General features: G+C 42.6%; 1 protein-coding gene, 20 non-coding genes and 1 pseudogene across 21 annotated transcripts in view; 1 reads left to right on the top strand and 21 right to left on the bottom strand.

The window, feature by feature from the left end:
* Positions 1 to 19,045, top strand: part of LOC129111092 (zinc finger protein GLIS1) — a 31,469-nt gene that overhangs the window by 6,050 nt on the left and 6,374 nt on the right. The window contains exons 2-5 of the mRNA XM_054623391.1: positions 552 to 713; positions 5,580 to 5,693; positions 7,978 to 8,086; positions 9,584 to 9,740. Coding sequence (XP_054479366.1) covers positions 552 to 713; positions 5,580 to 5,693; positions 7,978 to 8,086; positions 9,584 to 9,740 — 542 coding nt within the window. The remainder of the gene's footprint in view (positions 1 to 551; positions 714 to 5,579; positions 5,694 to 7,977; positions 8,087 to 9,583; positions 9,741 to 19,045) is intronic.
* LOC129089447 (U2 spliceosomal RNA) lies at positions 9,880 to 10,070 on the bottom strand. The gene has a single exon (XR_008531141.1). It is a non-coding gene; the product is annotated as a U2 spliceosomal RNA (small nuclear RNA).
* On the bottom strand, positions 10,188 to 10,296 carry LOC129089448 (U2 spliceosomal RNA; annotated as a pseudogene).
* LOC129089459 (U5 spliceosomal RNA) lies at positions 10,488 to 10,602 on the bottom strand. Its single transcript, XR_008531151.1, has one exon. It is a non-coding gene; the product is annotated as a U5 spliceosomal RNA (small nuclear RNA).
* On the bottom strand, positions 11,021 to 11,211 carry LOC129089446 (U2 spliceosomal RNA). The gene has a single exon (XR_008531140.1). It is a non-coding gene; the product is annotated as a U2 spliceosomal RNA (small nuclear RNA).
* LOC129089458 (U5 spliceosomal RNA) lies at positions 11,389 to 11,503 on the bottom strand. The gene has a single exon (XR_008531150.1). It is a non-coding gene; the product is annotated as a U5 spliceosomal RNA (small nuclear RNA).
* On the bottom strand, positions 11,918 to 12,108 carry LOC129089445 (U2 spliceosomal RNA). The gene has a single exon (XR_008531139.1). It is a non-coding gene; the product is annotated as a U2 spliceosomal RNA (small nuclear RNA).
* Positions 12,296 to 12,410, bottom strand: LOC129089457 (U5 spliceosomal RNA). Its single transcript, XR_008531149.1, has one exon. It is a non-coding gene; the product is annotated as a U5 spliceosomal RNA (small nuclear RNA).
* Positions 12,833 to 13,023, bottom strand: LOC129089444 (U2 spliceosomal RNA). Its single transcript, XR_008531138.1, has one exon. It is a non-coding gene; the product is annotated as a U2 spliceosomal RNA (small nuclear RNA).
* Positions 13,211 to 13,325, bottom strand: LOC129089456 (U5 spliceosomal RNA). The gene has a single exon (XR_008531148.1). It is a non-coding gene; the product is annotated as a U5 spliceosomal RNA (small nuclear RNA).
* On the bottom strand, positions 13,742 to 13,932 carry LOC129089443 (U2 spliceosomal RNA). Its single transcript, XR_008531137.1, has one exon. It is a non-coding gene; the product is annotated as a U2 spliceosomal RNA (small nuclear RNA).
* LOC129089460 (U5 spliceosomal RNA) lies at positions 14,112 to 14,229 on the bottom strand. The gene has a single exon (XR_008531152.1). It is a non-coding gene; the product is annotated as a U5 spliceosomal RNA (small nuclear RNA).
* Positions 14,646 to 14,836, bottom strand: LOC129089442 (U2 spliceosomal RNA). The gene has a single exon (XR_008531136.1). It is a non-coding gene; the product is annotated as a U2 spliceosomal RNA (small nuclear RNA).
* LOC129089455 (U5 spliceosomal RNA) lies at positions 15,016 to 15,130 on the bottom strand. Its single transcript, XR_008531147.1, has one exon. It is a non-coding gene; the product is annotated as a U5 spliceosomal RNA (small nuclear RNA).
* On the bottom strand, positions 15,547 to 15,737 carry LOC129089471 (U2 spliceosomal RNA). The gene has a single exon (XR_008531163.1). It is a non-coding gene; the product is annotated as a U2 spliceosomal RNA (small nuclear RNA).
* Positions 15,917 to 16,031, bottom strand: LOC129089454 (U5 spliceosomal RNA). The gene has a single exon (XR_008531146.1). It is a non-coding gene; the product is annotated as a U5 spliceosomal RNA (small nuclear RNA).
* On the bottom strand, positions 16,452 to 16,642 carry LOC129089470 (U2 spliceosomal RNA). The gene has a single exon (XR_008531162.1). It is a non-coding gene; the product is annotated as a U2 spliceosomal RNA (small nuclear RNA).
* LOC129089452 (U5 spliceosomal RNA) lies at positions 16,822 to 16,936 on the bottom strand. The gene has a single exon (XR_008531144.1). It is a non-coding gene; the product is annotated as a U5 spliceosomal RNA (small nuclear RNA).
* Positions 17,338 to 17,528, bottom strand: LOC129089464 (U2 spliceosomal RNA). The gene has a single exon (XR_008531156.1). It is a non-coding gene; the product is annotated as a U2 spliceosomal RNA (small nuclear RNA).
* LOC129089451 (U5 spliceosomal RNA) lies at positions 17,708 to 17,822 on the bottom strand. Its single transcript, XR_008531143.1, has one exon. It is a non-coding gene; the product is annotated as a U5 spliceosomal RNA (small nuclear RNA).
* LOC129089453 (U2 spliceosomal RNA) lies at positions 18,239 to 18,429 on the bottom strand. The gene has a single exon (XR_008531145.1). It is a non-coding gene; the product is annotated as a U2 spliceosomal RNA (small nuclear RNA).
* Positions 18,609 to 18,723, bottom strand: LOC129089449 (U5 spliceosomal RNA). The gene has a single exon (XR_008531142.1). It is a non-coding gene; the product is annotated as a U5 spliceosomal RNA (small nuclear RNA).

The raw sequence follows: 19,045 nt of genomic DNA, 5'->3' as shown, positions 1-19,045 counted from the left end.
ATAACCCAAAATGTATGAATTTACAGCGTGATATATCACCACTTTACTTGTTATTTTTGTTGGATCAGACTTCAACATCACTCATCTGTGATGTGAAAAAGGGATTTTTATTATGTGTTAGTTACAGGTCAAAAAGGTGCAAACGAGATTTGTATATGTTTTGTATAAAACTATTTTATTCTGTTTGGTTACCAGAAGGGAGTTTAATAGAGGATTTATACACTTAGATATATGAATATAGAATATTTAAAGGTGTTGCCTTGCATTTTTCCCCTATTCATCATTATATACAAAATATGCTTTAAATTTAGTTATGAATACCCAGCAAAAGGTTTGGTGTGTATCCCTATAGAGGCCCAGTACTATCATAGTTCTATCATACTGAGTCTAATGGGCATGACAACATTATGAAGCCCTGACCAAACTTAACTTTAAAGCTGCCTTTAACTCTTACTCTAACCAAAGATAACCTTTTTTATTACATTATATTATGTCACAAAATGGTTGTTGTGTCATGTTGCAGTAAGACTGTTTATATTTTCCTTTGTCAGTTTGAGGGTTGCTCCAAGGCCTTCTCACGTCTGGAGAACCTGAAGATCCACCTGAGGAGCCACACAGGAGAGAAACCGTACATCTGCCAGCATCCCGGCTGCCTCAAGGCCTTCAGCAACTCCAGCGACCGGGCCAAACACCAGCGCACACATCTGGACACGGTCAGTAGCACGCAGCCACCCACCTAATGTCTTAAAGATTACACTCTACATTTAAAATACACCTTATACTAGCATACAAGCGATAAAAAATATGAAACCAGGGAACAGAGTTTTCTATCTGTTAAAGTTCTATCTGCAAAAAGAGAGATTAAATGGGAGTCTTGTTCACCTGGTTAAGACCACAGTAATAATATTTCTCTTAAATGACCTCTTCAATTCATAAAGAAAATATAATCAATTAAATAAACCATGAAACACTGCATAGGAGCCAATTTCAAGTCGTTTCTCCCTGTATATTTGCTTATTGGTGTGTTAAAAAAGAGTTAAGAAAGCTCAGTTAAACAGCAAACAAATTTCAAGTTACAGCGCCAAGTTACTTCAAAATGATTTGTTACAAACATGGTACGAGCAGAATTTGAAAACAAAATCTTGGGATCTACATAAATCAAAAAGGGACCATATTTTTCAATCAAGACCATAGCTTTAGGCGACGACTTTGCAGCTGATGATTCATGTCAACTGTACGGATGAGTGAATATCAAAATCAAAGAGCTATAAATACAGCAGGTGAGCATTTGAGGAATTAAATTGAGAGTCTCAACTTGTCGTTCTCTGCTTTTGCACTGGCGTTCCTTTATTTTTGGAAAAAACAGCAGAAACAAAAGGCAGCAGATTTCTCCACCTAAAAACCATGAATGATGGCACTGATGGGAGAATCTATCAGGGGGTTCAGGGAAGAAGGGGCGATGAGTAATAAATGAACGGTTCTGAGGCAAAATAAGTTATGAAATCAAACCACTGATGCAACATGAGAGAAAACATAAAACACTCTTCCTCAAAATCCAAACTAGTAAATTAACCCATTGCTCCCTCTCGTGCATCAAGTATTGTGGCTCTTTCCTATTTGGTCCTTCAATGTCCATGGCTGGAAAGTAATTACATGTATTGAAGTACTTTTCTAAGTACAATTTTTATGCTCTTTTATATCTTTTATACTTTTACTTTCCTGCATTTCAGAGGCAAATATTGCACTATATACATTCCATTGACAGCTGTAGTAATGAGCTCCTTTTAAAGATTTAGTGTCAGCGCTTGAGTTGCATTGTGGGTAATGTAGGTGCCAGGTTTCGACAAGAAATGTTTGCATAAAGTCCTAAGGAACATCTACGTAAACACATCATCTATGTCTGAATGAACATATAACTGAAGCAATTTCTTATATAAAACCTCAATCTCCTGTAGGCTTTAAATACACAGACTTCTTTATGATACAGGATTTGTTTGTAATCAGGGGTTCACTTTAATTTAAAGTGCCACTGCTCCCCTCTTTCCTCCTCCGTCCGCCTCCAGTACAGAACATTCTTTGGGATCGGGAAAACTACATACCTGCTGTGGATTTGTTCTATAAACCACAGTTATTTTTACTCCTGCTGACAAGCGACGAGGACTTAGCCGTAATCCAGCAAATCAGATCTCTTATTACACGGCTGAGAAGGAGCTGTACGTTGCACTCCAGTGTTATTACAACAAGAGGAGAAAGTTATTTTCTCCTTTTTGTGGTTTCACGCTGGCTAATAGCGGCTTCGCAGTTGCGTCACAAATCAAGGATCAGACACATCTGGCGCCATCACTGAGCCCCAGATGTGTCCCAGAACTGTCTGAATGTAAATAATTGCTGAATATAATATCACATCACGCCAAGAAAAGACTGGCGTCAATACAAATTATTTAAGTTTGACTGAATATCTTGTATTGTGTTACTAATGATATGAATAATAATGTGTAATGAACGATTTGTTTCCAAAATGAGGGATCGATCTCATGCATACGTGTCTAAACTAAAATTGACTGCTCACTTAACCAGAAAATCTTGTTCATTTTCAGGATCTTCAAATCTGTATAAACAGCCACTTCACACCAGTTTCTACACGATTTGTTACCCTGAGCGTTTTAAAGACTGTATTGCTTTCTAGATAAAGATGAATCAGCAAATGTTGAAATGAACAAGACCAATCAAAGGCGAATTGATAATTGACCAATCAAAACAGCAAATGAAAAACTGAATTTTGTTGTTTTCTATTTGACTTTTGACTGCTTCGTCACTTTGGTTAGTTGAAGCATTTTAATTATCACATCCTGAATCGCAACAAAACACGGGAATGCTTTGTATAAGTCATCCTGTCAATTTGGTTCCTAGAACTTTGACACAACAAGTGGCACACTGACATTTATATTCATCATTTTATGGCCTAGTTTTTAGCAGCTGGCAACCAGTAAACACACAAAGACAGTGGGGATTAACACTTCATTATCCCTTTTGCCTCACAGGGAATTTTGTTCAGAAACTGTTTCATAAGAGCAAGATACGCTCAATTCTTTGGCAGCATTTAATGACAGGCCCTGTAGAGGAGTTGACTGATGCACTGATGCACTGATGTGCAATGACTCAGTCATTGCACATCTTACATTTATTTATTGATTTCTGCCTTTAAGTGTGCTGAAAAATCTCATCTGACTGCAGATGTTGGCTAAATGCATCTCTGCAACAGAAATATTGTTTATTTTTATTTTTATTAGTCCTGACCCTTTGTTTTTTGAATGTTCTCACAAATCATACTTATCTTGTTTTTTTTTTAAAAACTTCTTGATGCTGCTTTGTCTTTTTGACCTCATACATGATTTGTGCTGTTTTAAAAACCTGTCAAGTCTCTGCATTTCAGAGCCTTTTATTTAATAAACAGCAGGTTCTTGGTGTTACTACGTAGGTAATTATATCGAGGAAGTGAAGATTCTGATACATAAACAAACAAGATTCAACTATATAATGTACATGTGTTTTTATGAAAACGTAATTCACTCCACCTGGTGAAACACTCAGTAGTTTATTTTTATGAATTAGCTTCTTCCTTAATTCAAACATTGAGATTGTGAAATACGGGTAACACAATCAAAAGACAGAAACTTCCTGCTTTCCTTCAAATTTTGCAAATATTCATCCTGGACTCAAGGGTCAACTGATTTGAATTTGGTGGTCAAAGGTCACTGTGAGCTCACTAAACAAGTTGTTTTTGCCATAGCACAATAATACATATGCTAATTATGAAAATATCACAGAAATCTAATAGGATATAATGATGAAGTGATGACATTTTGGACAGACATGGATGTAAACTGCAACACGTCTGCTTGGAGAAAGCTGTAATTCTAGTTTGGAAATTACTTTTGAACCTTGTAAGGTTGACTCCATCTAGAAATGACCTGCTGAAATAAACGGTCCTTCATTTCTATACTGATTACAGGTATCATGATCTGACGTTTACTTAATCAATGAATAAGTTGATATATGGCTGATCAGGAGGAAATATATCTGAGCTGTTCCTCTTAACTCTACTCTCTCTTTCTTCTTTAAGCCTGCAGACGAAAGGTAAATATCCTCCATTTTTCAGTTGACAGTAAAATGTTGACATAATCTTCATGTCTTTCCTCTCTCTGTTGGTACAGATGTAATGTAAAGGAACCACACTTATCCTAAATGTTTGTGTGTATCGTACACAGGACTACTGTCGCACATCTGTACACCATCTGGAAGTGACTCATTTTAACTTGTACTATTATTTGTAAACACAATTATATTTTGTGTTTGACATCATATCCATAAACCATATCATCTGGTGATTGTTTTGCTCTGATTTACAAAGTCCTGTATTTGTGTGAGTAGTTAAGTAATTACAGGGTATAATAGAGGGTTCAGTATGCAGCATTTTTTCCGGTACTTTTTCTGAAGTACTTTTTAACTCTGCTGTATTTATTTGACAGTTATAGTTACGGGCTGCACGGTGGTGTAGTGGTTAGCACTGTCGCCTCACAGCAAGAGGGGCCCGGGTTCAATTCCCGGGCCAGACAACCTTCTGTGTGGAGTTTGCATGTTCTCCCTGTGTCAGCGTGGGTTCTCTCCGGGTTCTCCGGCTTCCTCCCACAGTCCAAAGACATGCAGCTTAGGTGCATTGAAGACTCTAAATTGCCCGTAGGTGTGGATGTGAGTGTGAGTGGTTGTCTGTCTATATATGTCTGCCCTGTGATAGGCTGGCGACCTGTCCAGGGTGAACCCTGGGATCGGCTCCAGCACCCCCGCGACCCTTAACTGGATAAGCGGTTATGGAAGATGGATGTATTTATTTGACAGTTATAGTTACTAGGTACAAAAACAAACAGATGATCAGCTTAAGAAATACAGTTTAAATACACCTTTTTTTTTTAGATAGTCCCATTGAAAAAATAGCTCGAACCCCAAAGAGATGATCATAGATTAGGGAACACTCCATAAATGTCACAGACATTGGTGAAGCAGAACTCTATTTTTTTTTCTTCTGGTTTTCCACCCCATTAATCATCTCATTTTTATATTTATTACGACACAGTACTGGAGCAGGCAATAAAGCATTTTGAAACTTCTGTACTAAAGTAACATTATAAATGAAGGACTTTCACTTGTAATGGAGTACTTATACATCGTGGTATTGGTAATTTTGCTTAAGTAAGAGATCTGAGTACTTCTTCCACCACTGACTTTGTCAACCATGAACCTAAAATAGCATAAACAAATGAACATTCTTGAAATGAAAATAAATAAAATACATGTTATGTTGCATGTGCATTTCAGGGTTTACTTTGTTGTTTTGTGGCATGTTTTTCAAGTATTCACAGACATGTTTTGGACTTGTTATATGTAAGATTGTGTTCTTGGAACATGATAACACATTTTAGAGTACTCTGAAATATTGCCTTCTCTATAAACCTCAAAGTTTTTTCTCTCTTTTTTCCCTTTTTCATTCCTCTTCAACTCTTCTCGTTGTGGTTCGTTCACAGAAGCCGTACGCCTGTCAGATCCCAGGATGCACCAAACGCTACACCGATCCCAGCTCGTTACGAAAGCACGTCAAAGCTCATTCAGCCAAAGGCCTTCAGGACAGAGAGGTCAAGGTAAGAACAGCAATTATGTTCTGACATGTTGGGCATTTCGCTGAATGCAGAATGTGATTACTTCTCTGGTCACCAACATATTTAATAAAACTGTCCTGTGTTTCTAAAGATAGATTAGGTTAGACTCTATTAGATAAAACGTGGTGAAAGGGCTGGAAATAAAAAGGGTTTATATCAACTGTTTTCTTTTATTCCAAAGTACTATTTATTACTTTTAGTGGCTTTTATCAAGCTTTTATTGGACAGGGACATCGGAGAATGATATACAACTAAGGCACACCGCTGGACTCAAACCAGTGGCTTTGCGGTAACATGGTCAGCTAGCTACCACAAAGCCCCCATAAACTATTTCTTTATAACTTCATGGTCATGTCATCTTCCTTCTTGACCTCAAATGCAGAAAAAATTGCATTAACTTTCATTGGAATTTGATTTTCTATTAAAATACGATCCATGTCCGTCCAGCGGTTAACCCTAATCTTTATTATCTAGATTTATGTGCAGTTTGAGGATGATACAAATACTGTTTCAGAAACTGTTCTGTAATGACAAGAAAGAAACATTCAACTCAAAAGCCACAATTCATGACTATTTATTAAAAATGGTCAAATTCGAAATATACAGTATATTTTTTTAAAAATAGGTATAAAATATAGTCAACTTCAGTGTCAATTTCCCAAACTCTGATATTATAGTTGCAGAAGCAGCAACTGATTTTATGCATCAGTTGCTTTACAAAGAAGGAAAGAGGGAAAATTTGAAATATCAATAAACATGTCTAAATTTCTAAAATATACACAATGACAAAAAGTAGAAACAATGTTAACGGTGAGAATCATAACAAGCTCATATCTCAAGTTGCTTCTTAGAGAGTTTTGAGGATCACAACACATGCAGAGTGATTAAAAAATGTACACTCAGAGGTGATAATTAGAGCTGGAAGGGCAGAAATACAACTTTTAGATATCACAGATCATGTTTTATCGCACAGTAGTTAAAGAGAGGAAGAATGAAGAAGACAAACCGACTGTGTGTAGACTAGAGCAAAAATAAAGATAAGATAAGATATAAGATAAGGAGGAATACATCAACACTTAAAAAGATGAAGAAAAAACAGTAGTGACAGTATTTACTTATGTATTGCCTCTCAGGTTAGTCTGATAATAGTCAACATAGCAGCAACAAAATTATTGAAACCGTATGGAAGTTTGTTCCCCCTGTTGAGAATTACTTTAAATGTTCCAAGACCCTCAGGGTTCCTGTGTGGTTCTAGTAGCACCCTGTCCATGCGTGTGGAACCCTTGTTTCTTAGAAAAAGAGATGGAGAGCAACGGGAGGAGAGAGTCCGCATGTTTATGATTCAGTAGGATGAAATACAACAAAACAAAGTATTACACACACTCCCTGGAAGTCAGAATAGGGAGCCTATTGTTCTGCGTTATCTGGGCCTTGTTTGTTTTCTATGGACCGTCAGTGACACTGGGGCTTTGTGCGTATTCCCATGCCTTGTTTGGTTTAAACAGAAACACGTGTGCTTGTAAGTTGTGACATGGCTAACACGCCCTACTCTGCAGTAAACCCTGTGGGGCTAAAGAGGACTTTAAAATATTAAACATGCACTTCATAAACTCCTCACGGTTGTACATTTTCCCCGAGCTGATGCGTCACAGCTATTGAAGTTTGTATCTTCACAAACGTTGGTTTGGGCGAACATTTTTCGCTGATTATTCATACGTCTTTTGTGGTTCCTGGGTGTCCTTCGTGAGCTTCTCAGCGGGTCCCGGAGCTGTCCATAATGTGTTTTGGAAAGTCCTGGGGGATCCTCTGTTAACGCTGGATAATAAAGTAAATTGTCCTGACTTAACTTTGTTAGAAAATCTTGGAATAAGATTGCCTAACAAGGTTTCTGGATATCGAGAAGCTGGATCGCAAAACGAAACATGAACCAGGCATCTGGTTCAAGCATCATTTCTTTGAAAAATGGAACAGTAGAAAACTGCCTGAAGAAATCTCACTGTGTTTTCAATTGTTCTACTGTATATAATCAAAAGCGAAGTTGATCATTTCAAAGTTTGGCTCCATGGGAGCTTTGTTGCCCAACAGCAAAACACAATGGTAAGACAACTACACTCTAAACTGAAGCTTTTAGATAATTGCTCTCATCCCTAACAGCAGGCAGGCATCCGCACATGTTCACCAACGTGAAAACATGATACTAAATATACCACAACATACATTTATCATTTACCAGTATATGTAAATGTCTGTTTGGTCTGTTTGACAGGTGCAGGTGCACACAATGCTGGAATCGGACGTTTTGAGCGATTGTCTGGCGAGGCAGCATCTCCACCAAGGAAACGGCTCACCTTTACCCAGCTTAGATGACTACACAGGTATGAACAGATGAAACAGTAGCAAAAGAGAAATGTATATCTGCGTTTACCTCTCTGGAAATGAGTGAAAACAAAGAAAAGGGGTAATTGCCCAAACACCTGGGGCCGTTAAACTGTCTCTTTCACTTTCTCCCATGGCCTCATTTGCTCCTTTTCCTCTCCCTCCTCTCCCATTCCTTCGATGATAGCTCATCATGCCAGTGTTTACCTTGTCCAATTACCGGGCACTGACTGCGGGCGAGTTGGCCCCTCTCCCCCGCTCGTCCCCTCAGCTTCTCCGATCCTGGTTTTCCAGCCAAGCTCTTTTTCTTTCCCTTTCAATGGCTGAACCGGGATCAAGAAGCTGTCAGGTACACTGAGGCTCAGTTGGCAAAAGAGAGGGGAGAGTGTCCAGGAGAGCTGTCCATGTCTATTACTTCAGACTACTTGCAGCTTTACCCAGAAGACTTTGAGGGAAAAGCCTCAAACGGCACACTACCAGCTATGTTTATTCAGGGTGAAACAAGCATGTCAGTGTTTAATTCTGAAAAAGTCCCAAGAGGACTTTCTTCTTATCAGAAATGGCCAAATGTTACTCTCTGACTGTTATGTATATTACCTGTGTATGTACATTACTGTGTGTATGCTGGATTTATGATGACATATGCTATCATCATCAGACGCACTTAAACTCAAAGCCAAGTGCTGAAAGCCCCACTGGTATTTGTGTTACAGCTTTAAATGAACGCCGTCATGGAACTATGTTTTCAGTAACAAACACTCATCTCCTGTAGGTTTGAAACATGTCCCTGAAAAGTTTGTGTCTTGATTCTTTGCAGGGAGCAGGAGCTGTGGTCAGCTTGAACTGTTACAACAGACTTGATTTTTAGTGTGAAACAAAATACTGAAATGTTCATAGAAACTTGTCAAACTACTCTCCCAGCATTATCCACGTCTCCTCTGCCCATGTGTGTGTTCAGAGTGTTTAAATTAAAGGTAACTTTGAGAAAATAGAGCTAAAATATTTTTGAATTTGTTTCTTGCTAGCGCAGTTAGTGTCTAGTTTGTCAAATTGTCTGAATTATAGCAATTCAAATCTAAAGAGTTCCAGCTCTTTGGACTTTCATATCACTGTTGGTTTTGGACGGTTTGTCAGACAGAACAAGCGATTCACCTTGGCGTTTAGAAACATTTTTAATTATCTTCTGACTTTTGTTTGACTGAGAATTGATAAATGAATTACTTTGTAAAAGTTTTAGAGAAATGGAGAATGAAGTAATCATAAGTTGTAGCCTTAACTTTGCTTGCGTTGGTAGAGAACAACGATAGTGAATGAACCGCTAACTGTGCTAGCAGGAGCCAAGTTTCAGAAGTTTCTATGGACGTTCCAAGTACGTTTTTCTGTCAATAATTAGTCAATCGAAGCCAACCGTAGCTGCAGAAACCTCTGAAAAGGAACAACCTTAAATCTAGATTTTAAGTAAAGTGATTTTTTAAATATATCTGTCTCTCCTCCAGGTGTGTATTCAAACTGCAGCTCCGTCCACAAAGGGACAACTTCTGAGTTCCTCCCTCCGTCAGCAGACCCTTGCTCCAGGTATCGAGGCTTGGAGGGAAACTTTGACGCCAACAGCCCGATAGCTTCACTAACAAGCGCAGGAAGCATGAGAGAGGGGTGAGTGAGAGATCAATGCAAGCAGATTCAAGAAGTTAAATGTGTTGCAGCCCCAAAGTCAATAATTTATTTATTAAGTAAACAACAGCCTCGTGTCTTGCATTAAAGAGTTTGATGTTTTGTTGTTCACAAGTCATTCGAAGGGTGCACCGTTCCTGGCGATGCTGCAATACCAGGTCAATGCGTGGAGTGAACGGAGCAAGCCCCTTTTTCATCTCCCAGTGCTAAAAATCTGCTTAATAAGTTATCCTCATATAGAGGACATATCAGATATTAAACTGATAAGAACAGATACTACACTTGATCTTAGCCAAAAGGCCGAGAAGCGATGATCCCCAACTGTTTGCTGCCCGTGTCAACCTCGTGGCACACGTGTCGCTTGTCATGGTGCAGTACTTTCAATTGGGCATTGCGGGGGATGCTGCTTAGCACAACCGCACAGGCCCTACAAGGTCAAGCACACTTGTCTCATTCTTTTGACAAGTACACAAGGCTCAGATTAAACTGATAAGAACAGATACTACACTTGATCTTAGCCAAAAGGCCGAGAAGCGATGATCCCCAACTGTTTGCTGCCCGTGTCAACCTCGTGGCACACGTGATCCCCAACTGTTTGCTTGTCATGGTGCAGTACTTTCAATTGGGCATTGCGGGGGATGCTGCTTAGCACAACCGCACAGGCCCTACAAGGTCAAGCACACTTGTCTTGTTAAAATCAGCTTCTATTCTTTTGACAAGTACACAAGGCTCAGCCGAATGGCAAAGCCTGCCAAAAATAGGTTCAACTCATTGGTGTTCCTCTCCACGGAAGTCTTTAGTAAAAGGCGAAAGACTTGTGCGTTATGAAGAGAAACCAAAGTAAGTACCGCCCCCCGGTGAGAGCAGCCAGAGACACCAGTCGTCCCAGCCAAAAAACTCTCGCGGTGAGCCTCAGTCGACGTGGCGCGTTCCAAATTCCAAGCCACACCCATTCCACTACTCCCGCCCACATTTCCTTCCGAGAGGGCAATATTCCCACATTCTTCAATTTATTTCCCTCCAATCAAATCGGCGAAACTGAATAGCTGTATTTATCTTCCTTCCCCCTCGCTGTTGATTCAGAGCTGGAAATAATTTCCCCCAGCAGACACGGCTGATGGATATAGTGATTTGAGAGTGGGAGAACAATGAGGTTCCAGGAAGAGCACAATTAAGGAGTAAACAGGGCTTTTCTTTACTCACATACACAGCCTCGTGTCTTGCATTAAAGAGTTTGATGTTTTGTTGTTCACAAGTCATTCGAAGGGTGCACCGTTCCTGGCGATGCTGCAATACCAGGTCAATGCGTGGAGTGAACGGAGCAAGCCCCTTTTTCATCTCCCAGTGCTAAAAATCTGCTTAATAAGTTATCCTCATATAGAGGACATATCAGATATTAAACTGATAAGAACAGATACTACACTTGATCTTAGCCAAAAGGCCGAGAAGCGATGATCCCCAACTGTTTGCTGCCCGTGTCAACCTCGTGGCACACGTGTCGCTTGTCATGGTGCAGTACTTTCAATTGGGCATTGGGGGATGCTGCTTAGCACAACCGCACAGGCCCTACAAGGTCAAGCACACTTGTCTTGTTAAAATCAGCTTCTATTCTTTTGACAAGTACACAAGGCTCAGCCGAATGGCAAAGCCTGCCAAAAATAGGTTCAACTCATTGGTGTTCCTCTCCACGGAAGTCTTTAGTAAAAGGCGAAAGACTTGTGCGTTATGAAGAGAAACCAAAGTAAGTACCGCCCCCCGGTGAGAGCAGCCAGAGACACCAGTCGTCCCAGCCAAAACTCTCGCGGTGAGCCTCAGTCGACGTGGCGCGTTCCAAATTCCAAGCCACACCCATTCCACTACTCCCGCCCACATTTCCTTCCGAGAGGGCAATATCCCATTCATTCAATTTATTTCCCTCCAATCAAATCGGCGAAACTGAATAGCTGTATTTATCTTCCTTCCCCCTCGCTGTTGATTCAGAGCTGGAAATAATTTCCCCCAGCAGACACGGCTGATGGATATAGTGATTTGAGAGTGGGAGAACAATGAGGTTCCAGGAAGAGCACAATTAAGGAGTAAACAGGGCTTTTCTTTACTCACATACACAGCCTCGTGTCTTGCATTAAAGAGTTTGATGTTTTGTTGTTCACAAGTCATTCGAAGGGTGCACCGTTCCTGGCGATGCTGCAATACCAGGTCAATGCGTGGAGTGAACGGAGCAAGCCCCTTTTTCATCTCCCAGTGCTAAAAATCTGCTTAATAAGTTATCCTCATATAGAGGACATATCAGATATTAAACTGATAAGAACAGATACTACACTTGATCTTAGCCAAAAGGCCGAGAAGCGATGATCCCCAACTGTTTGCTGCCCTGTGTCGTGTCAACCTGGCGTGGCACACGTGTCGCTTGTCATGGTGCAGTACTTTCAATTGGGCATTGCGGGGGATGCTGCTTAGCACAACCGCACAGGCCCTACAAGGTCAAGCACACTTGTCTTGTTAAAATCAGCTTCTATTCTTTTGACAAGTACACAAGGCTCAGCCGAATGGCAAAGCCTGCCAAAAATAGGTTCAACTCATTGGTGTTCCTCTCCACGGAAGTCTTTAGTAAAAGGCGAAAGACTTGTGCGTTATGAAGAGAAACCAAAGTAAGTACCGCCCCCCGGTGAGAGCAGCCAGAGACACCAGTCGTCCCAGCCAAAACTCTCGCGGTGAGCCTCAGTCGACGTGGCGCGTTCCAAATTCCAAGCCACACCCATTCCACTACTCCCGCCCACATTTCCTTCCGAGAGGGCAATATTCCCACATTCTTCAATTTATTTCCCTCCAATCAAATCGGCGAAACTGAATAGCTGTATTTATCTTCCTTCCCCCTCGCTGTTGATTCAGAGCTGGAAATGTTGATTCTTTCCCCCAGCAGACACGGCTGATGGATATAGTGATTTGAGAGTGGGAGAACAATGAGGTTCCAGGAAGAGCACAATTAAGGAGTAAACAGGGCTTTTCTTTACTCACATACACAGCCTCGTGTCTTGCATTAAAGAGTTTGATGTTTTGTTGTTCACAAGTCATTCGAAGGGTGCACCGTTCCTGGCGATGCTGCAATACCAGGTCAATGCGTGGAGTGAACGGAGCAAGCCCCTTTTTCATCTCCCAGTGCTAAAAATCTGCTTAATAAGTTATCCTCATATAGAGGACATATCAGATATTAAACTGATAAGAACAGATACTACACTTGATCTTAGCCAAAAGGCCGAGAAGCGATGATCCCCAACTGTTTGCTGCCCGTGTCAACCTCGTGGCACACGTGTCGCTTGTCATGGTGCAGTACTTTCAATTGGGCATTGCGGGGGATGCTGCTTAGCACAACCGCACAGGCCCTACAAGGTCAAGCACACTTGTCTTGTTAAAATCAGCTATTCAGCTTCTATTCTTTTGACAAGTACACAAGGCTCAGCCGAATGGCAAAGCCTGCCAAAAATAGGTTCAACTCATTGGTGTTCCTCTCCACGGAAGTCTTTAGTAAAAGGCGAAAGACTTGTGCGTTATGAAGAGAAACCAAAGTAAGTACCGCCCCCCGGTGAGAGCAGCCAGAGACACCAGTCGTCCCAGCCAAAACTCTCGCGGTGAGCCTCAGTCGACGTGGCGCGTTCCAAATTCCAAGCCACACCCATTCCACTACTCCCGCCCACATTTCCTTCCGAGAGGGCAATATTCCCACATTCTTCAATTTATTTCCCTCCAATCAAATCGGCGAAACTGAATAGCTGTATTTATCTTCCTTCCCCCTCGCTGTTGATTCAGAGCTGGAAATAATTTCCCCCAGCAGACACGGCTGATGGATATAGTGATTTGAGAGTGGGAGAACAATGAGGTTCCAGGAAGAGCACAATTAAGGAGTAAACAGGGCTTTTCTTTACTCACATACACAGCCTCGTGTCTTGCATTAAAGAGTTTGATGTTTTGTTGTTCACAAGTCATTCGAAGGGTGCACCGTTCCTGGCGATGCTGCAATACCAGGTCAATGCGTGGAGTGAACGGAGCAAGCCCCTTTTTCATCTCCCAGTGCTAAAAATCTGCTTAATAAGTTATCCTCATATAGAGGACATATCAGATATTAAACTGATAAGAACAGATACTACACTTGATCTTAGCCAAAAGGCCGAGAAGCGATGATCCCCAACTGTTTGCTGCCCGTGTCAACCTCGTGGCACACGTGTCGCTTGTCATGGTGCAGTACTTTCAATTGGGCATTGCGGGGGATGCTGCTTAGCACAACCGCACAGGCCCTACAAGGTCAAGCACACTTGTCTTGTTAAAATCAGCTTCTATTCTTTTGACAAGTACACAAGGCTCAGCCGAATGGCAAAGCCTGCCAAAAATAGGTTCAACTCATTGGTGTTCCTCTCCACGGAAGTCTTAGTAGTAAAAAGGCGAAAGACTTGTGCGTTATGAAGAGAAACCAAAGTAAGTACCGCCCCCCGGTGAGAGCAGCCAGAGACACCAGTCGTCCCAGCCAAAACTCTCGCGGTGAGCCTCAGTCGACGTGGCGCGTTCCAAATTCCAAGCCACACCCATTCCACTACTCCCGCCCACATTTCCTTCCGAGAGGGCAATATTCCCACATTCTTCAATTTATTTCCCTCCAATCAAATCGGCGAAACTGAATAGCTGTATTTATCTTCCTTCCCCCTCGCTGTTGATTCAGAGCTGGAAATAATTTCCCCCAGCAGACACGGCTGATGGATATAGTGATTTGAGAGTGGGAGAACAATGAGGTTCCAGGAAGAGCACAATTAAGGAGTAAACAGGGCTTTTCTTTACTCACATACACAGCCTCGTGTCTTGCATTAAAGAGTTTGATGTTTTGTTGTTCACAAGTCATTCGAAGGGTGCACCGTTCCTGGCGATGCTGCAATACCAGGTCAATGCGTGGAGTGAACGGAGCAAGCCCCTTTTTCATCTCCCAGTGCTAAAAATCTGCTTAATAAGTTATCCTCATATAGAGGACATATCAGATATTAAACTGATAAGAACAGATACTACACTTGATCTTAGCCAAAAGGCCGAGAAGCGATGATCCCCAACTGTTTGCTGCCCGTGTCAACCTCGTGGCACACGTGTCGCTTGTCATGGTGCAGTACTTTCAATTGGGCATTGCGGGGGATGCTGCTTAGCACAACCGCACAGGCCCTACAAGGTCAAGCACACTTGTCTTGTTAAAATCAGCTTCTATTCTTTTGACAAGTACACAAGGCTCAGCCGAATGGCAAAGCCTGCCAAAAATAGGTTCAACTCATTGGTGTTCCTCTCCACGGAAGTCTTTAGTAAAAGGCGAAAGACTTGTGCGTTATGAAGAGAAACCAAAGTAAGTACCGCCCCCCGGTGAGAGCAGCCAGAGACACCAGTCGTCCCAGCCAAAACTCTCGCGGTGAGCCTCAGTCGACGTGGCGCGTTCCAAATTCCAAGCCACACCCATTCCACTACTCCCGCCCACATTTCCTTCCGAGAGGGCAATATTCCCACATTCTTCAATTTATTTCCCTCCAATCAAATCGGCGAAACTGAATAGCTGTATTTATCTTCCTTCCCCCTCGCTGTTGATTCAGAGCTGGAAATAATTTCCCCCAGCAGACACGGCTGATGGATATAGTGATTTGAGAGTGGGAGAACAATGAGGTTCCAGGAAGAGCACAATTAAGGAGTAAACAGGGCTTTTCTTTACTCACATACACAGCCTCGTGTCTTGCATTAAAGAGTTTGATGTTTTGTTGTTCACAAGTCATTCGAAGGGTGCACCGTTCCTGGCGATGCTGCAATACCAGGTCAATGCGTGGAGTGAACGGAGCAAGCCCCTTTTTCATCTCCCAGTGCTAAAAATCTGCTTAATAAGTTATCCTCATATAGAGGACATATCAGATATTAAACTGATAAGAACAGATACTACACTTGATCTTAGCCAAAAGGCCGAGAAGCGATGATCCCCAACTGTTTGCTGCCCGTGTCAACCTCGTGGCACACGTGTCGCTTGTCATGGTGCAGTACTTTCAATTGGGCATTGCGGGGGATGCTGCTTAGCACAACCGCACAGGCCCTACAAGGTCAAGCACACTTGTCTTGTTAAAATCAGCTTCTATTCTTTTGACAAGTACACAAGGCTCAGCCGAATGGCAAAGCCTGCCAAAAATAGGTTCAACTCATTGGTGTTCCTCTCCACGGAAGTCTTTAGTAAAAGGCGAAAGACTTGTGCGTTATGAAGAGAAACCAAAGTAAGTACCGCCCCCCGGTGAGAGCAGCCAGAGACACCAGTCGTCCCAGCCAAAACTCTCGCGGTGAGCCTCAGTCGACGTGGCGCGTTCCAAATTCCAAGCCACACCCATTCCACTACTCCCGCCCACATTTCCTTCCGAGAGGGCAATATTCCCACATTCTTCAATTTATTTATTTCCCTCCAATCAAATCGGCGAAACTGAATAGCTGTATTTATCTTCCTTCCCCCTCGCTGTTGATTCAGAGCTGGAAATAATTTCCCCCAGCAGACACGGCTGATGGATATAGTGATTTGAGAGTGGGAGAACAATGAGGTTCCAGGAAGAGCACAATTAAGGAGTAAACAGGGCTTTTCTTTACTCACATACACAGCCTCGTGTCTTGCATTAAAGAGTTTGATGTTTTGTTGTTCACAAGTCATTCGAAGGGTGCACCGTTCCTGGCGATGCTGCAATACCAGGTCAATGCGTGGAGTGAACGGAGCAAGCCCCTTTTTCATCTCCCAGTGCTAAAAATCTGCTTAATAAGTTATCCTCATATAGAGGACATATCAGATATTAAACTGATAAGAACAGATACTACACTTGATCTTAGCCAAAAGGCCGAGAAGCGATGATCCCCAACTGTTTGCTGCCCGTGTCAACCTCGTGGCACACGTGTCGCTTGTCATGGTGCAGTACTTTCAATTGGGCATTGCGGGGGATGCTGCTTAGCACAACCGCACAGGCCCTACAAGGTCAAGCACACTTGTCTTGTTAAAATCAGCTTCTATTCTTTTGACAAGTACACAAGGCTCAGCCGAATGGCAAAGCCTGCCAAAAATAGGTTCAACTCATTGGTGTTCCTCTCCACGGAAGTCTTTAGTAAAAGGCGAAAGACTTGTGCGTTATGAAGAGAAACCAAAGTAAGTACCGCCCCCCGGTGAGAGCAGCCAGAGACACCAGTCGTCCCAGCCAAAACTCTCGCGGTGAGCCTCAGTCGACGTGGCGCGTTCCAAATTCCAAGCCACACCCATTCCACTACTCCCGCCCACATTTCCTTCCGAGAGGGCAATATTCCCACATTCTTCAATTTATTTCCCTCCAATCAAATCGGCGAAACTGAATAGCTGTATTTATCTTCCTTCCCCCTCGCTGTTGATTCAGAGCTGGAAATAATTTCCTGATGGATATAGTGATTTGAGAGTGGGAGAACAATGAGGTTCCAGGAAGAGCACAATTAAGGAGTAAACAGGGCTTTTCTTTACTCACATACACAGCCTCGTGTCTTGCATTAAAGAGTTTGATGTTTTGTTGTTCACAAGTCATTCGAAGGGTGCACCGTTCCTGGCGATGCTGCAATACCAGGTCAATGCGTGGAGTGAACGGAGCAAGCCCCTTTTTCATCTCCCAGTGCTAAAAATCTGCTTAATAAGTTATCCTCATATAGAGGACATATCAGATATTAAACTGATAAGAACAGATACTACACTTGATCTTAGCCAAAAGGCCGAGAAGCGATGATCCCCAACTGTTTGCTGCCCGTGTCAACCTCGTGGCACACGTGTCGCTTGTCATGGTGCAGTACTTTCAATTGGGCATTGCGGGGGATGCTGCTTAGCACAACCGCACAGGCCCTACAAGGTCAAGCACACTTGTCTTGTTAAAATCAGCTTCTATTCTTTTGACAAGTACACAAGGCTCAGCCGAATGGCAAAGCCTGCCAAAAATAGGTTCAACTCATTGGTGTTCCTCTCCACGGAAGTCTTTAGTAAAAGGCGAAAGACTTGTGCGTTATGAAGAGAAACCAAAGTAAGTACCGCCCCCCGGTGAGAGCAGCCAGAGACACCAGTCGTCCCAGCCAAAACTCTCGCGGTGAGCCTCAGTCGACGTGGCGCGTTCCAAATTCCAAGCCACACCCATTCCACTACTCCCGCCCACATTTCCTTCCGAGAGGGCAATATTCCCACATTCTTCAATTTATTTCCCTCCAATCAAATCGGCGAAACTGAATAGCTGTATTTATCTTCCTTCCCCCTCGCTGTTGATTCAGAGCTGGAAATAATTTCCCCCAGCAGACACGGCTGATGGATATAGTGATTTGAGAGTGGGAGAACAATGAGGTTCCAGGAAGAGCACAATTAAGGAGTAAACAGGGCTTTTCTTTACTCACATACACAGCCTCGTGTCTTGCATTAAAGAGTTTGATGTTTTGTTGTTCACAAGTCATTCGAAGGGTGCACCGTTCCTGGCGATGCTGCAATACCAGGTCAATGCGTGGAGTGAACGGAGCAAGCCCCTTTTTCATCTCCCAGTGCTAAAAATCTGCTTAATAAGTTATCCTCATATAGAGGACATATCAGATATTAAACTGATAAGAACAGATACTACACTTGATCTTAGCCAAAAGGCCGAGAAGCGATGATCCCCAACTGTTTGCTGCCCGTGTCAACCTCGTGGCACACGTGTCGCTTGTCATGGTGCAGTACTTTCAATTGGGCATTGCGGGGGATGCTGCTTAGCACAACCGCACAGGCCCTACAAGGTCAAGCACACTTGTCTTGTTAAAATCAGCTTCTATTCTTTTGACAAGTACACAAGGCTCAGCCGAATGGCAAAGCCTGCCAAAAATAGGTTCAACTCATTGGTGTTCCTCTCCACGGAAGTCTTTAGTAAAAGGCGAAAGACTTGTGCGTTATGAAGAGAAACCAAAGTAAGTACCGCCCCCCGGTGAGAGCAGCCAGAGACACCAGTCGTCCCAGCCAAAACTCTCGCGGTGAGCCTCAGTCGACGTGGCGCGTTCCAAATTCCAAGCCACACCCATTCCACTACTCCCGCCCACATTTCCTTCCGAGAGGGCAATATTCCCACATTCTTCAATTTATTTCCCTCCAATCAAATCGGCGAAACTGAATAGCTGTATTTATCTTCCTTCCCCCTCGCTGTTGATTCAGAGCTGGAAATAATTTCCCCCAGCAGACACGGCTGATGGATATAGTGATTTGAGAGTGGGAGAACAATGAGGTTCCAGGAAGAGCA

This window comes from Anoplopoma fimbria, chromosome 3, assembly GCF_027596085.1.
Source record: "Anoplopoma fimbria isolate UVic2021 breed Golden Eagle Sablefish chromosome 3, Afim_UVic_2022, whole genome shotgun sequence".
Taxonomy (NCBI): domain Eukaryota; kingdom Metazoa; phylum Chordata; class Actinopteri; order Perciformes; family Anoplopomatidae; genus Anoplopoma; species Anoplopoma fimbria.
This window is presented reverse-complemented; position numbering and strand designations above follow the sequence as displayed.